The 16763-nt window shown below is 45.8% G+C and overlaps 1 protein-coding gene and 1 non-coding gene across 4 annotated transcripts in view; one reads left to right on the plus strand and one right to left on the minus strand.

Moving 5' to 3' along the window:
- The window catches only part of Pnpla7 (patatin like phospholipase domain containing 7), a 70920-nt gene that overhangs the window by 43480 nt on the left and 10677 nt on the right, over window positions 1–16763 (plus strand). For all 3 annotated transcript variants that reach the window (XM_050155316.1, XM_050155314.1, XM_050155315.1), the window contains 5 exons: window positions 4958–5107; window positions 13614–13677; window positions 14225–14393; window positions 15537–15719; window positions 16476–16594. In XM_050155316.1, coding sequence (XP_050011273.1) covers window positions 4958–5107; window positions 13614–13677; window positions 14225–14393; window positions 15537–15719; window positions 16476–16594 — 685 coding nt within the window. The remainder of the gene's footprint in view (window positions 1–4957; window positions 5108–13613; window positions 13678–14224; window positions 14394–15536; window positions 15720–16475; window positions 16595–16763) is intronic.
- LOC126509485 (U6 spliceosomal RNA) lies at window positions 7998–8102 on the minus strand. The gene has a single exon (XR_007594160.1). It is a non-coding gene; the product is annotated as a U6 spliceosomal RNA (small nuclear RNA).

Consider the following 16763-nt stretch of genomic DNA (forward strand, 5'->3'; position numbering starts at 1 on the left):
TTAAAAAAAAAAAAAAAGGATTTACTTATTTATTATGTATACAGTATTCTGCTTGCATGTATGCCTACAGGCCAGAAGAGGGCACCAGATCTCATTCTAAATGGTTGTGAGCCACCATGTGGTTGCTGGAAATTGAACTCAGGACCTCTGGAAGAGCAGCCAATGCTCTTAACCTCTGAGCCGTCTCTCCAGCCCAATTTATTTATTTATGTATTTATTTATTTTGGTTTTTTCGAGACAGGGTTTCTCTGTGGTTTTGGAGCCTGTCCTAGAACTAGCTCTTGTAGACCAGGCTGGTCTCGAACTCACAGAGATCCGCCTGCCTCTGCCTCCTGAGTGCTGGGATTAAAGGCGTGTGCCACCCCCGCCTGGCCAATTTATTTATTTTTATGCATCTGGGTGTTTTGCCTGCTTATGTCTGTACACTACATGCTTGCAGTGCCCTTGGAGGCCAGAAGAAGGTGTCAGATCCTCTAAAACTGGAATTACAAACAGTTGTAAGCCACCATATGAGTGCTGGTTATCAAACCTGGGTCATCTGGAATAGTAGTAGCCAGTACTCTTAACCAGTGAGCAATCTCACCTGCCCTTGAGATACGTCGTAACCATTTTTTCTGCATGCCTTGAGAACCAAACATTTGCCCTGAAAAAATCTGCAGTACAAAATCCAGAACTTTTTAAGTGCCATGTCAGCATTTAGAAGTTGTGAATTTTGGAGCATTTGCCACGTTCAGATGAGGAATGTTTAACCTCTGGGAATGTTCTAAAATCTGAAAAAGCCAGAACTCCAAAGCACTCTGGCCTCAGGAGTTGTAGATAAATGACACCTGCCCTGCCCTTAAATTGTTCTCATCTCACAGTTCAGAGATTTGAAAATCTTTGGATTTATGCCTTTGGGGTTAATTTTGCTTTAATCTATAGATTATATCTTTTAGCAAATTTGGGAAATTCTTAGCTTTTCTTTCTTCACATCTTCTTTCAACCTTGTATTCTTTCTTTTCTTCTGAAAACAAAATGTCACGAATACTGGGCCTTTTGTTATTGTTCCAGAGGTATCTGGGGCACTGGTCACTTTTTTATCTTTTTGTTGCTGTGATGTTCAAATAGAATTGTTACTTTGGTCTGTCCTCAATATTACTTGCTCTTTCCTGTCACCTTCATTCTCCTACTTGGCCTATACAAAGTGGTTTAAAAATATTTTTTTGGTTGTTATTATTATTTTGAGACAGGAGCTTGCTGTGTATGCCAGGCTGGCCTCTGACTCATTATATAGCCCAGACTGACCTAGAATCTGCCATCCTCTTGCTCTGGTCTCCCTCCTAGTCTAGCGCCCTCTGCTGGGCGCACAGGTGTATGTCACTATCACTCTGGCCCCAGAGAACCTTTTATTTGTTTTTGTGTTCTGGCTCTTCTTTGTTTTGCTAAGGTCTTCTGTTTGTTTGTTTGTTTGTTTGTTTTTCCCAGAAATGTTAACGATTTTGATTGTTGGCTATAACTGGTCATATTTCATTATTCCTGCAAATGTTCTAACCTTTGTGCTGTTATTTTGTCTGTTGACTGACTTTTCTCACTCAGATTAAGATTCCTTGCTCTAGGAGTAGTGAATGCCTTTAATTCGAGGGTCCAGGTTGCAGAGAAAGGCGGATCTCTGAGTTTGATGCCAGCCTGTTTGGTCTACAGAGTGAGTTCCAGGACACCCAGGACTACACAGAGAAACCCTGTCTCGAAAAACAAAAACAAACAAACAAAAATTCTTGGTTCTCAATGTACCTGGTAATTTGGAGTATACTGAATTTTTTAAATATATAATATATTGAACAAACCAAGTATGTATTTTTGAATATTATATTCCCATTTAAATCTTCTGCGGCTGCCAATGTGTTTGTATTCGTAGCTCAAGTTCTGCCCCAGTTTTCTGGACTGTGATTTGTCAAGGCCCTGGTAGTTTGGTCAGCTTGTGTTTCCTTGAGCCAGTACCATTGCTGGAGTGCTGTGCCCTCCTTTGTTCCCATCCTCTGTGGATTCTGATCTGACAAGCACAGGCATAGCTGAAGAGTGGCTTTCTCTGCTTCCTCCTCTGGCTGGGGCAGGGCTTCTGCTTGCTAGACAGAAAGACTGTTTTTTGTTCATGCTGGTAAGGCTCCTTTGAAGCAGCCTCCTTGGAAAGGACTCTTTCAAGAAGAGCCAGCCGGGCAATGGTGGCGCACATCTTTAATCCTAGCACTCGGAGGCAGAGGCAGGTAGATCTTTATGAGTTCGTGGTCAGCCTGCTCTACAACAGCTAGTTCCAGAAGAGGCTCCAAAGCTACAGAGAAGCCCTGTCTCAAAAAAAAAAAAAAAGGGGGGGGGGGACAGAAGTGGCCAAGGGAGGAGTTTCCTGGGTGGGGCCTCTGGGCCAGACAGGTCCTCCTCAAGAGGGACCTATGCCCCTAGAACAGGAAGGCAGGGGAAGTGGATCAGGAGGATAAATAAAGAAGGCTTCCTTCCATAGGCCTGGGAAATGAAGACCTAGGAGAGCAGGGGAAGGGGCAGGACGTGGATGTAACTAGGAAATGGCAGGAGACGTCAGAGGAACCACAGGGGCCACACCCACTTTGTTACCATCAGTTCACTTTGCGTGAGGGGCAGGTACTGGAGAGTGTGGCACCAAAGAATGTGTGACCAAAGCTGTAAGAGGCTATGTAGTAGAGGCCCAGAGCTACCTCGTGGGGCTGAGGCCTGCAAACAGGGAGTGGTATCAGGCACAAGCACCGAGGGAGTTGAGCAGAGATCACCCGGTGCCCAGTCCACAGTAGTCTGGGTCATCTGAGCAGGCCATGTCAGTTTATTGTTTTTGTTTATTTAGAGATGCAGGTACTTTAGTTTTGAAAGGTTTGAGATGTTTATTTAATAAAAGAAATATTTTTATAAATTAACTATAGCTATTTCATTCAGTAACTTTTCTCACCATATAAAGATGTGGAGTTTTTTGTTGTTATTTTATTTTTTTGAGACAGGGTTTCTCTGTGTAGTCTTGGCAGTCCTGAAATTTGCTCTGTAGACTAGGCTAGCCTGGAACTTACAGAGGTCCGCCTACCTCTGACTCCTGAGTGCTATTATTAAAGGTGTACCACCTAGCTTAAAGATGTGCTTTATTTTTTGATAGCTAAGAGGGTCATTCATTTAGCTGTTTTCTCCATTATCAAACATCTCTCCCAACTCTATTATTTATTTATTTATTTTGTTGTTGTTGTTGTTGTTGTGTTTTTTGTTCTGTTTTGCTTTTTGAGACAGGGTATTATTCTTTATCTGACTGGCCTGGAGTTTACTATATAGACCAGGCTGGCCTCAAACCCACAGAGATCCTCCTGTTTCTGCCTCCCAAGTGTTGTAATTAAAGGTGTGCGCCACTATCTCTGGCCTTCCCAACTATTTTAAACAATACAGCAGTAAAATCTTTGTGTATGTGTGTGTATGACATATATATGTGAGATATGTGTACACATATAGTAATTATGAAGCCATGAATGAGTTAAGTGTGTGGTATATACATGGTGTCTGGGAGGTATGTATGCAAGTTGTAGTGTGCGTGGTATATATATGATGTGTGTGAGATATCTGTGAATTGTATGCATGGTGTATGTGTGATTTATGTATAATGTAGGAGGATGTATGTATAATATCTGTTGTATGTGTAGGTGAGATGCATGTGTCCTCCTAAGATTACAGACTTGTGTCCGGACGCTTGTCACAGCCTGAGTGTGCTCTTAGGTCTGCTTGAAATGGCAAACCCTTCCTAAACTCTATCTCTTATATCCTGTACCTGTGTCATCTGGAAACAGGGGTCTTTCCTGGCTCTGTGCCCACCAGTCACTAAATGGGGCTCCACATATCCCTGGAGCTCCACCTGTACCTCTGCATCGGACGTCTAATGTCCAGGCAATTGGGACTATGTGTGATAGTTTCCTGAAGCTCCTAGGGTGAGGAGCAGAGAAGATGCCAGGCATTTGGAAACCACCCTTAAGGGAGACAGGTGGCCCAGGCCTGAAGATAGGTCTGTCTGTGTCAGTGTACAAAAGGTCGGGGTGGGAGGGACATTGTAGAGGAAGGTGGGCTACCAGTGGCCAGGCAGCCCATAGCACAACGGTGCCACTGGAAACCTGATCAAGTGGGGGCCTGCCTGTCAGCTGTCATGAGATGTGCTTAGCCACCTTTGTGGACACAGGAGGGACTCATTCAAGAAGACTTTGTACTGGAGAACTTGTACCAGGATCTTCTGCTACAGGATAGCAAACAAAAATGTCTTTGGTCTTGCACTTGTGTAGTTGAGTGGCCCTTAGTCCCTGCAGCTGAGTAGGACCCTGGGAGGAGGTTCAGGCTCTTTGTGTCTGGGTGAGGCACTGTGGGACCTTTGGATATCCTGGTCTTAGGAAATCTCTGCTTGCTTCGATTTCTCCTTCAGGGGTCCCTTCTGGTGTCTCCCTAGGATGCTCCTGCCCTTGCCCCAGAATGACCTTCCTCATTTATTCTCTGCTTCCTTTGGTTTTTGAAAATCCATGTGGCTAAGAGATGGTAAAGGTGTTTTTGTTGCTCTTCTAAGTTTCCAGTTTCCCAAGTGATTAAAATACAAAAGCTATAAAGCGCGAGTCCTTCCAGGCATGTATGTATCCCATCAAGAGAGGCAGAGCTGCGGCCAGCCCAGGCTACATAGTGAGACCATTGGGGCGGGGGCTCTCCTCTGACAAAATGTTTTCCAAATTTTCTTGCTCCTTGAATTCCTAAGCTCTGGAGGGTCAAGATAATTTATGCTGGGCCAAAACTTAGAACACATTAGATTTGGTATTGATCCAAGGGCCTGCTTTAGTCATTGCAAGAGTGAAAGCAGATCCGATCCTTCTTGGTGGCGCCCTGTGTCATCTGGGACTTTGGAAACTGGTGGCCTAACGTTCCAAGTTGATTCCTGGTTCTGTGCTTACAGGTCACCAGCTTGGGCTTTACACAGAAAACAACAAATGGGACTTGGGGAACCCACCTGGCAACTTGTCCACGGTAGCAGCAATGCCTGTGTCTGAAGAAGTGCCCCTAACTGCCTTTGCCCTGGAACTCCAGCATGCCCTCAGTGCCATTGGTAAGCTACATAGAGGTCCTGAAGGTAAAAATTATCAGTTCCTCAGGAGCTGTGGACTGCCCTCTACACTCTGGGTGGACTTGATCTAGGGGAGGCTCTACTCTAAGGGAACCTTCCACATTAAGGGAATTCCAGGCTCTGAGATCTTCATGGGCACAGAGAATGTAATAGTATATGCTGTGTTAGAAACACTGAGATGGTGGGCCCCAGAAACATTAGGAGACTCCTTTGTATAGGCATCCCCCATCACAGGACCCTCGTTTTGGGTTCTGGGGCTGCTAGAAGTATATGCCAGCACCCTGCTTGCTGGAGTGGTTGTTGGAATAGATGTCAGGGGAACTTGCTGACCTGATGGAAAACTGAAAAATGCTTGGATGGGATCAGGTAGCTTTGGTAGGGGGTTGATTAGAATGAGACCACACTTGGGTCAACAGCTAGAGTATATTAGTTGTAAGATGAAATCCAGAGCTGCTCGTCCATCAGGAAGAAGCTGATAAATTTTAGAGCCTCGGCTTGGCAAGATGGCTCAGCAGTTAAAGATGTTTTCCACCAAGCCTGACAACTTAAGTTTGATCCCCGGTACCTACATGGCAGAAGGAGAGAACTGGCTCCCACAAGTTGTCCTCTGACCTCCACAGTCATGTGCACCCACTCCTCCACAAGTGCAGATCAACCAATAAATATATGCTCAAAATTTTGGAATCTAAGAATAAGAAATTAAAACTCAGGAGAGTTCTTGAGAATTTCCAAGTGTGTAAGGTATTCTGTTTTTCTTAACATTAAAAATAAACTTTTATTGATATTTTGTGGATTTCACGTCTTGCATTCCAGTCCTCCTTAGCCTCCTGTCCCCTTGCATCTGCCCCCTCCCAAATCAAAACTAAATTTAAAAGAACAAACGAAAGCCAAACAAAATAAACAAAAACAAACAAGGAGAAGGAGGAGGAAGAAAGAGGGGGAGGAAGAAGAAGGAAGAAGGAATAATAATGATGATGATAATCATAATTTTGCTGTGGAAGCTGCAGTGTGGCCCGTTGAGCACAGTTCACCCTTTAGTCCATTCGTCTTTACTTGCAAGTGTTCATTGCCACAGGTCACTCTCCGGCTTGAGGCCTCTTTTTTTCTTTAATGATTTTTTAAAAAAGACATTTATTTATTATGTATACAGTGTTCTGCCTGCATATATGCCTGCAGGCCAGAAGAGGGCACCAGATCTTTTTATAGATGGTTGTGAGTCACTATGCGGTTGCTGGGAATTGAACTCAGGACCTTTGGAAGAGCAGGCAATGCTCTTAACCACTGAGCCATCTCTCCAGCCCTCTTTAATGATTTTTTAAAATTTGTTTCACATTCCAACCACAATTCTCCCTCTCCCCTTTCCAGCCCCCCACCTCTACCCCACAGCACACCCATCCACTCCTCCCAAGGGTAAGGGCTCCCATAGGGAGTCAACAAAGCCTGGCCCATTAAGTTGATGCAGGACCAAAGTCCCCACCCCCAATGCATTAAGACTGAGTATTGCATCCCACCATAGGGGATGAGCTCCGACAAGCTAGCTCATGCCCCAGGATTGATAGGTCATGGTCCTTCTGCCAGGGGCTCCTCAGATAGACCTAGACAACTGCCACCCATGTGCAGAGGGTCAAGGCCTCTTAACATTTTATTTACAAGTGTTTGTGTAATTTTGAAGTGAGATATGATTATATACACTCATGGTATGTTATTGTAAAAGTTTCAGGAATGTCTCTGTAAAGTGAATGCAGTCCCTGTGTCCAGTGATCATAAACAAGATACTATTGGGTATCTATTTCAGTACAGCACAAACATATCCTCTACCCTGCGGATACTTAAAAGATGTAGAACAGTGGTTCTCAACCTGTGGGTCGCACATCAGATAGCCTGTATATCTGATATTTACATTACAGTTCATAACAGTAGCAAAATTACAGTTATGAAGTAGTGATGAAATAATTTTATGGTTGGGTTTACCACAGCATGAAGCACTGTATTTAAGGATCGAAGCATTTAGGAAGATTGAGAACCACTGATATAAAACATTAAATAATGCAAACCAAAGATCTGTAAAATTGAAAGATACCACAGTATCTATTATTTGTAAATTATTCTTAAAAGCTTAATGTTGTGATATATATAGTTTAAAATTATTGGGTTTATTGCTGTTGTTGGTGGTGTTTTTTTTTTTTTTTTTTTTTTGACCAAGTCTCATGCACTGTGTAGCCCTGGCTGTTCTGGATTTCTCTATGTAGACCAGGCTGGTCTTGAACTCACAGAGATCAGCCTGCCTCTGCTTCCAGACTGCTGGGGTTAAAGATGTGTGCCACCATCCTTGGCTTGTTTGAAAGTCTTCATCTTTGTTTTGCAGTCCATATTGTAGGTGTATAGAAAGTTCCGTTCATTTTTGGCGACATTGGTCAGATTGTTTAGGCTGCATCCAGTGCACTGTCAAGTTGCTCTGTGGAGAAAACTTTTTTATTTCAAGATAATTATCGAATCACAGGAAATGGTGATGTAAGAAAAGGCCCCCTAACCCTTTCCAATGTCTTGTATGATAACACCACATAGGATGCTAAGACTACTCAAAGGCCAGCTCCAGACTCGTTAGCTGTTCTTGTGTTTGTATACCTGCACATACAGGTATGTGAATGCACATTGTCCCTCCTTTGACACGGGCATCAGGCCCATACCAACACTGCAAAATCCTCATTGCCATAGAAACCCTTCTAGCTTCCACTTTAAAGCTGCCACAATGTATCAACACCCTTCTTACTGACATCCAAACAATTCTCCTTAATCTCTGATTTTTGTCCTTCTGAGAAATTTATAAACATAGAATCATAGCGTGTGCCCATATGAGATTTTCTTTCTTTTTTTAAATATGAAACCCTTCACAAATTGGAATATCTTCCTTTTTCAGATGCCATGCTAATCTTTGTATTATTTTTATTCATTTTTAGTATATATGCTGCCAAAGCAAACATGGCTTGCTTTCTTATTGCTACAGCACATTCACACCACCCAAGACACGGTTCAGTTTCTTTAGCCATGCGTTATTGAAGGGTGTCTGGATAGTTTCCAGCTTGGGAATGTTGTGAATTAAATTGTTGTGACCATTTGTGTAATGGATGGAATTTTTTCATTTCTCTGGCGTCTGAGTGTATCAGTCTAATAGTAAACTGCCAGGTTTTCTCCACAGTATCTATATTATTTGTATTCCCAGCAGCAGTGTGTGAAGGACCAGTTTCCTCACATCCTTGCCAATATTCTGTGTCATCACTATTTTAATTTTAGCTATTTTAATAGGGACATAGTGATAGCATGCCTTAATTTTATTTCTTCATTTATTTACTCTTTTTTTTTTTTTGAGACAGGGTCTCACTTTGTTGTCTTGGCTAGTCTGAAGCTCTTTAATTTCAACTCTTGGGTGTTTGTTTGTTTTGTTTTTTTTTTTTGAAACAGGGTCTTACTTTGTAGCCTTTGCTGGCCAAGAATTCACTATGTAGACCAGGCTGACCTTGAACTCACAGAGCTCCACAGCCTCTGCCTCATGAGTGCTGGGGTTAAAGGAATGTGCCACCATGCCTGGTCCATACGCACTAATATTAATTTGCTTTTCTCTGTCGGCTTATGGCACTAAACATTTTGTGTACAGATTCGCTCTCTGTATGTATTCTCCTGATGAAATGTCTGTTCATATATTCTTCTTCCTTGCTCTTTTCTTTCTGCTTTTGTATGTGTTACTGACTGCTGGGGTAGAGCCCAGGGCCTCACGCATGCTAAACAAGCATTACACTTTCAGCTGCACCCCAGTTTCCTCTTCTCCCTCTCTGATTGGCCATTAGTTTCCTTACTGTGGAGGCTAGTGGGGAAGGGGACTCACTTTTAAAGATGATACACACCTGTAATCCCAACTCTTGGGAGGCAGAGGCAGGAAGATGGCTGCAAATTTAAGCCAGCCTGATCTTCATAGTAAGTGCTAAGCCAGTCACCGCTACGTAGAAAGACCTTGATGCCATAAATAAACAAAGAAAGAAAGAAAGAAACAGACCTTTGGTTTGTGAAGAGCTGTAGGAGTGAAGCAGACTTGGGTAGACATGGATTTCACATGCACCCCTGCTCCCTCACCATGCACAGCTGTCCCTGCTGTCAGAGGGGAGCTCGTGTCTCTTCACCATTGCCCAGGGTTCAGAGCGGGGCGGGCATGCGGGGTGTGTGTGTGTGTGTGTGTGTGTGTGTGTGTTCACTACTCCAGTATCACTCAAGGTGGTTTCAATCAGTTGTCCTAAGGGTCCTCTGCTCTGCCTACTCATCCCTTCCAAACAGACGTGGAAACCACTAATCTCTTTGTTGTTTCCCTTATGGTATGCGATGCAGGATCTTTTCTCATGCGCCGTGTTCATCTGTGCATCACTGATTCAGCCAGGCTAGCCAGCTGGCAAGCTCCAGGAGTCTCCTGTTTCTGTCCTGCCAGTGCTAGGGATCTGAATGCAGGTCCTTGGGCTTGCATGGCAAGTACTTGGCAAACTCAACCATCTCTCCAGGCTCCCTGGTTGTTTTCATATTGTTGAAATTTAAGAGTCTATTATATCTATTTTAGATAAGTTTTCCATAGGACATTTCTTTTGTGACTATTTTTTTCCTGGTCAGTGACTTGTCATTTCATTCACTGAACAGTGCCTGTTACAGAGTAGGGATTTTTATATATTGCAAGTAAACCTTACTGGCTATTTATTTCATGAATCATGTCTTTGGGTGGCCTTCACCAAACAGTGCTCTGCTTATCAGCTGGTCTGAATCTGGTGAGAGAGAATAGTTACACGCAAGATGCACACATGTATGTTACACTGCTCCTGGGGAAACATTGTAGCAAGCTCTCTTGTCAGACTAACTTTGAATTGCCAACTCCCAAATAACAATACGAAGACTTCTTATCAATTATGAAAGGTTGGGCATTAGCTTACGCTTGTCTCAACTAGATGTTAAAACTTAATCCATTTATATTAATCTAGGTCTGCCACGTGGCATTACCTCTCTTCCATCGTGTGCACCTCCTGTTTCCTATCCATATCTACCTGGCGACTCCTCCTTTCTTCTCAGAGTTCTTTCTCTTCCTGGAAATCCCACCTATACCTCCTGCCTAGCTGTCGACCACTCAGCTTCTTATTACACCAATCACGGCAGCGCATCTTCACCCAGTGTGCCAATGTTCCGCAACAAAACATGAGCAAGTAGCTCGCTACTCGACCCTGATAGGGAACCAATAAAAAACTAAAGTACGGATACCACCAAAGTCTAACTCAGCGAACCAGTAAGTTTTATTCAGTTTCTTTAGGAATCTGGGTGAAGGGTTAATTACAGGAGCAGAAATGACTGAAAGAAAACGGCAACACCAAAAGCCCACCCAGCCTGGGTGACAACCATGAAAGCTGAAAACCTAGAGCTCCCTATGTAACCATAGGCAGCTTAACACCTTGAAGAGTGTCCTCCTCAGGTAGCTTCTTTCAGGTACTTGGCTGATCTGCCTCTTGTAGGCCATTCAGCTGGTCTGAGACAGTGTCTCTCAGCAGTTCCCTTGGGGAGGGAAGAGCCTACTGAATCTGGTTAGTTTCAGTGACTTCCTAGATTTATGCGAGTTGTTTACTTCCTTAGGTTATAGAACTTGCCTCAAGGATGGAATACTGCCTCTTCCCTTATAACATCCCGTTGTTTCTCCCCCTTTTAATATCCTGTGTGTGGGGAGGTATTTTTTTCCCCATGAGACAGGGTTTTCCTGTAGCTTTGGAGCCTGTCCTGGCACTCACTCTATAGAACACGCTAGCTTTGAACTCACAGAGATCTGCCTGTCTCTGATTCCTGAGTGCTGGGATTAAAGGCGTGCGCCACCACCGCTAAGATGGGAGGTTTTACCTAGGAGGAAATTGCTGCACAACCAGAGCAAGTTTCTTTGAGTGGGCAGCAAGGAACAACAGGTGCAGTGGTTCATTCTCAGCCGGTCTCCAGGGCTCAGGAACCAGGAAGGCAGCCTGCCTTGGGCATATAACCATAGGACAGGACTTGCTGGGTCAAAATGTTGGAGAATATCCCGTGCCTAAGAGCAGAAGCCGAGCCCAGCTCTCTTGACCTGCCCCTTCCTATCTCAGGAACCAGCACACCCCATGGTGATTCTTGAGAACTACAAGTAAGAAAGGGGAGAACTGTCCTGTCAGTTGAACCAGAACCCTCATTTAGAAAAGCCACATTGTGCCTACCTTAGCCTTGAGTCAGGTGGCTGCCTTTGGTACATTCGTTTCATTTCCAAGGGTGTTATTGCTTGTGACGAATCCAGGCAGAGAAGTTTTCTTTTGTTGTGGAAGGTGTTCCCCCTCTTCTCTAGCTTCTCTGGATCTAGGAACCTAGAAGCGAAGCTGTCAAGCAGCCTGGTGCAGTGCTGTCCAAGCCTTCAGGGACCTGGGATAGCAACCTGGCTGGATGCTGCCTTTGGGCTACACCCCTCAAAGTAGAGACAGGTGGTTCTGGTGAGCCTCCTGACTTTTGGGATTCCTGCTTCCAATGAGGCCAGAGGCTCCCCTCAACTAGGCTGGCCTACCTTGTGCACTGCAGGAGGAAGCATCCTGCCTCCCTCCACAGAACCCTGAGCCTCTGGCAGAGACACGATCAGTGTTGTCTAAGGGAAGAGCTGGAAGTCTTGACTTTGAGAGCCGAGATACTATCTCTAGGGAGCTCTATGCTTCTTTTCTAGCTTCCAAATCTAGTAAGGGCGCTTAGACAGAGAAGTACCCTGAGGGTGAGTGGATCTAGCCTGGGGTCAGACCAGTACCTTGATGTTTTATGTAACGAGAATCCATCTATCTTATGTAGGAAGGCCTCTTAACAGGAGGAGGTGGAGATGGTGGTGCCCCATCTACTACTGTCCAGGCTGAGGAAGCATTGGCCTTAAAGCGCATATAGGACCTGCTGCCTTTGCTTTTCACCTCCGAAGTGGGACAGATTTGCCTGCTTAAAAAGTTTCCACTGGCTTTGTTGTTGTTGTTGTTGCTTAATTTTTTTGAGACAAGGCTGACCTGGAACTCACTGTATAGACCAGGCTGGCCTGGAACTCCCCGAGATCCCCTTCTCTCTGCAGGCAGGTGCCACCATGCCTGGCTCCATTTGCACAATTTAACGAGATTTGTGATAAGCACACTGCGGCTGCTTTCCCAACTGTAAAGATGCCCTTATTCTGTGCGCCTCTCAGAGACTAGTGCTAATTAAAATATGGTACTGTTGGCAGATGCAGTGGTGTTCGCTTGTAGGCCTAGCTACCTGAAATGCAGAGCTGGGGCAATTGCTTGAATTTAGGAGTTCAAGACGCTGGAGCCTAAGACCCTGGTGTGTGTGTCTTGGGGGGAGTGTCTTATGAATTAGCTAATTAGTCTTTTTGTTCATTTGCTTGTATTTTTTTGGGACAGAGTTTCTCTGGGTAGCCCTGACTGTCCTGAAATTCACTCTGTAGACCAGGCTGGCCATAAACTCAGAGATGGCCTGCCTCTGCCTCCCGAGTGCTGGGATAAAAGGCGTGCACCACCATCACCCAGCCTGAATTAGCTCTTAATTATACACTCTTGGATGAGCTTGTTGAGAATGGTTTTTGTTTTGTTTTGTTTTTTGAGACAATGTCTAACTGCGTAGCTCTAGCCTAGACTAACTGAAAGCATGTAGACCAGGCTAGCCTTGAACTCACAGAGATCCACCTGCCTCTTCTTTCTAAGTGCTGGGATTAAAGACTGAGTTACAACAGCTGGCTGGTTAAAATTGATTTCAAGGGCTGGAGAGATGGCTCAGTGGTTAAGATCACTGGCTGCTCTTCCAGAGGACCCAGGTTCAATTCCCAGTCAACCACATGGTAGCTCACAACTGTCTGTAAGTCCAGTTCTAGTGGATCCGACTCCCTAACACAGTCATATATGCAGGCTATGCAGGCTAAACACCACTATTAAAGAAGAATGATTTGGGTCTCCTTGTATATTATCATTGGCTTTCCCACTGCTGGGCTCTTTTCTACCCATAGCCAGTGTACTCTTGAGGCAGCTTCCGAGAGTGACCGGTGCTCTCCACTCTGCATCGCCTCTGAGCCACCTCTGACCTTCCTTGGCTGATCTGAGAGGCATGGATGGGAAAGCTTGGCATCTGTGTATGAATGAACTAGATTTGGATCCAGGCCACTGTAGATGTTTCTTTGGGAAGTTATAGGATTTCAAGGTTTACTGCTGCGTGCTGTCCTTGCCCTAGCTTGTGTCCACACACGGGATGGCAGGCTTGCAAACACTTGGTTCAGATGTCAACAAGAGACCCAGATTTGAAGAGGCAGCTTAAAAACTTGCTGCATCCCCATTGCCAGCAGTCCCTCCCATGGAGCTGACCTCCGGACAAGGTGTAAGAACGCTTGTCCTTTGCTTGTACTTAGAGGTGGCTGCTGGGACAGACTTCTGAAATGGGTGGTTGTTCTCAGGTCCTGTCCTGCTGCTGACCAGTGACAACATCAAACAACGCCTTGGTTCTGCTGCTCTAGACAGGTGCGCATAAGGTGACCCCCTTATGGTCCCATGTAGAGAAATTTAGTCAGCCTGAACTTCCTTCTTAGCTGCCCTGGCGTAGTCTTGAGATGGACCTCATTAACCCTGTGCCTTGGTGTCTGCACATTCTAGTATGTTCCTTGTCCAGCTATACCTGCTAGTCTTTATATGTGCTTGGGTACCATCAGAGGTCCCAGGAGACAACCAGGTCCTGCTTATCATACAGGCAGCTCTGTATCTCACTTTCTCTTAAGCCCCACAGCCTCTGCTCAACTGCCCAGTTCCAAGCACCCACTACTGCTTTGTGGGAGAGGTGCTAATGAAGATGAGAAGTCTTAGGAGCCCTTATAGAAGGTGAGGTGCCAGCACTCAGGAGGCAGAGGCTGACCAGTCTCTGTGAGTTTGAGGCTCCCTAGTCTACATAGGGATTTCCAGGCCAGCCCGTGCTATATAGTGAGACCCTGTCTCAAAAAAACTTTTTTTTCTTTTAAATTTTAATTAAAATTTTTTTTTAAAAAAAAGATGAGGTGCTGTTTATGTCTTTCAGTATCCATGAGTACCGGCTATCCAGCTGGCTGGGTCAGCAGGAGGACATCCACCGGATTGTGCTGTATCAAGCAGACAGCACACTCACACCCTGGACCCAGCGCTGCATCAGACAGGCTGACTGCATCCTCATTGTGGGTTTGGGAGAGCAAGAGCCAGTAGTGGGCGAGGTGAGTGCTCAGAGGGACTTCCAACCCAGACCCGCCTATCTTTCCATTAGCGGAAATACTTTTCAGGAGAGGACCCACGTGTTTGCTGGTCTCTTTAGAGACCTCTGCTGTGTTCACTCCTAAAGATTATATAGAAATAGTGCCGTTCTAGATCATCCTGAAATTGTGTTTGTTTGTTTGTTTTGATTTTTGAAGATGGGGTTTATTTGTGCAGCCCTGTCTGTCCTGGAACTCACTGTGTCGACCAGGTTGGACTTTAACCTAGAGGTCCTCCTGCCTCTGCCTTCCACATGCTAAGATTAAAGCATGTGCCACCTCCTCCCTCATGGAATTTACTTTTTCGTCGATACCCAGGGTTGATAAAGATCCCCCTCTTTTACCAATTTTTATGGCTGTTCGGTTTTCCGTTTGTGAGTGTCCAACGTACAGTCTTTACCAATTACTTTATAGTAACAAGCAAGGCCGAGTTATCCTCTGATACTTTCAAGTTGCTGGCCCCAAAGGAAATGTATGTACTTACTAGAAGCTGCCAAGCTGCTTCCCTGGTTGTGAATGGCTGCAGGTGCGGCTGAAGAGCTCCCGTCCTTCTCAGGAGTGGGAACTCTGGCTCCATTCATGTCCTTTAACTAAGCAGTATGAGGTGATTCCTCATCATTTGAATTAGTGTGCCCATCTCCTCTCTGCTCTACCTGCTCAGCTTCCATTTCAAGCATCTGCCCTACCTGTCTAATCCTGGAGCAGCTAAAGTCAGCCCCTCTGATGTCTGTTCCCACTGTGCACGAGCAGTGCTATTTTGTAAGGCAGGTGCCCAAAAAGTGCATCGTCTGTGAAGGTCACATCATACAGTCACACGGCAGTGTTTGAGACGCGGGAGGAAACACTCTTGTCTCATACTCCCAGCATCCCCCTTGTAGCCGTGTTGGCCACCCAGCACAGTTAGTGGACCATGTGGTCAGGGTGTTAGTAGCCATCTTTACAGCCCGGCTACTAACTAGACCATCCCACACTGTCCTGTCTGGGGCCAGCTATCAGGGCAGTGCTGAGTGTCGACCTTGGCGGTAGCTCTGTGGTGGTCCTGGGTTCTGCTCTGTTTCAGCCCTCAGGCTTACCTGGGCTTGCTGACCAGGCCTTATTTTCCTCTAGCTGGAGCGGATGTTGGAGAACACAGCTGTGCGTGCCCAGAAGCAGCTGATCTTGCTGCACAAAGAGGACGGTCCAGGGCCTGCCCGCACAGTGGAGTGGCTCAACATGCGGAGCTGGTGCTCTGGCCACTTGCACCTCCGCTGCCCACGCCGTGTCTTCTCTAAGAGGAGCTTGCCCAAGTTGGTGAGGCCTGGTGGGCTGGCCCGGCAGGACTTAGCCCTGACTACACTACCTTTGGCCTCCTGTTATACATCTAGAGCTGTCTTTCTCCTCCTTTATGCGCATCAGGGCTCGTGGGTTCTTACTGAGCTTGCCTATTCTGCTCTGAACTCTGTAATCATAACTTTGGAACTCTTGGGCTACCTTGCAGGTTGAGGAAGTCCCAGCATAAAGCACAGAGAGGCCGTCCAGACCTGGAAACCAGTGAGCTCAGGGATCAAGGCTGAGAGTCTCACATTTAGCTGAGGCCCTAAAGAGATATTATGGCTGGATCACTGTGCTATCCCTTCAGAGCAGAGACAAATACAATCCTAGGACACCTCTTCCTTGGGCCATCTTTAGTTCTTTGAGCTCAGTGTGAAAACTAGTGGTGGGAAGCATTGGTGCTGTCCACATGCTACAGCCCATTCAACACCCTAGCTCAATAGGCAGCATCTTGTTGACTGCATTCCTGCCTGGGACCATATGCCTCAAGAGCACTCCCTACATAAAGGACCAGCGGAGAGACTCCTGTGAGGGCATCCTGAGGGGCTCTGTGGTCTTAGGCAGTTAGAAGTCTGTTTGTCCTCTGCTAGCACCTCTCAGGTGAGCTTGGACCCTGTCAGGAACTTGGGTGCTAATGCTGTGTCCTGGAAAGGAGAGGCTGTGAGTCAAATCAGGACATGCCAACTTTTAGCTGGAGAAACACACAAACCTCTGTCTCCCTTTGGCTCCTTTCAGGTTGAGATGTACACACGTGTTTTCCAACGGCCACCAGACCGTCACTCAGACTTTTCCCGCCTGGCACGGGTGCTGACAGGCAATGCCATTGCCTTGGTGCTTGGAGGAGGTGGAGCAAGGTGAGCCCCCCCCCCCAACCGTGTGCCACACTCCCACCGGCCCTACCCTGAGCATAGGTGCCACAGATGCAAAGATGCTTGGACCGCTCTCATACTCTCAGGAGAGTCCCCATCGATGGCAAGAGTGTGGTCCGCATGCCAAAGTGTCTAGGTGTGTGTGTGTTTATAA

This window comes from Alexandromys fortis, unplaced genomic scaffold, assembly GCF_014885135.2.
Source record: "Alexandromys fortis isolate MF-2015 unplaced genomic scaffold, M_Fortis_MF-2015_v1.1 scaffold_72, whole genome shotgun sequence".
NCBI lineage: Eukaryota > Metazoa > Chordata > Mammalia > Rodentia > Cricetidae > Alexandromys > Alexandromys fortis.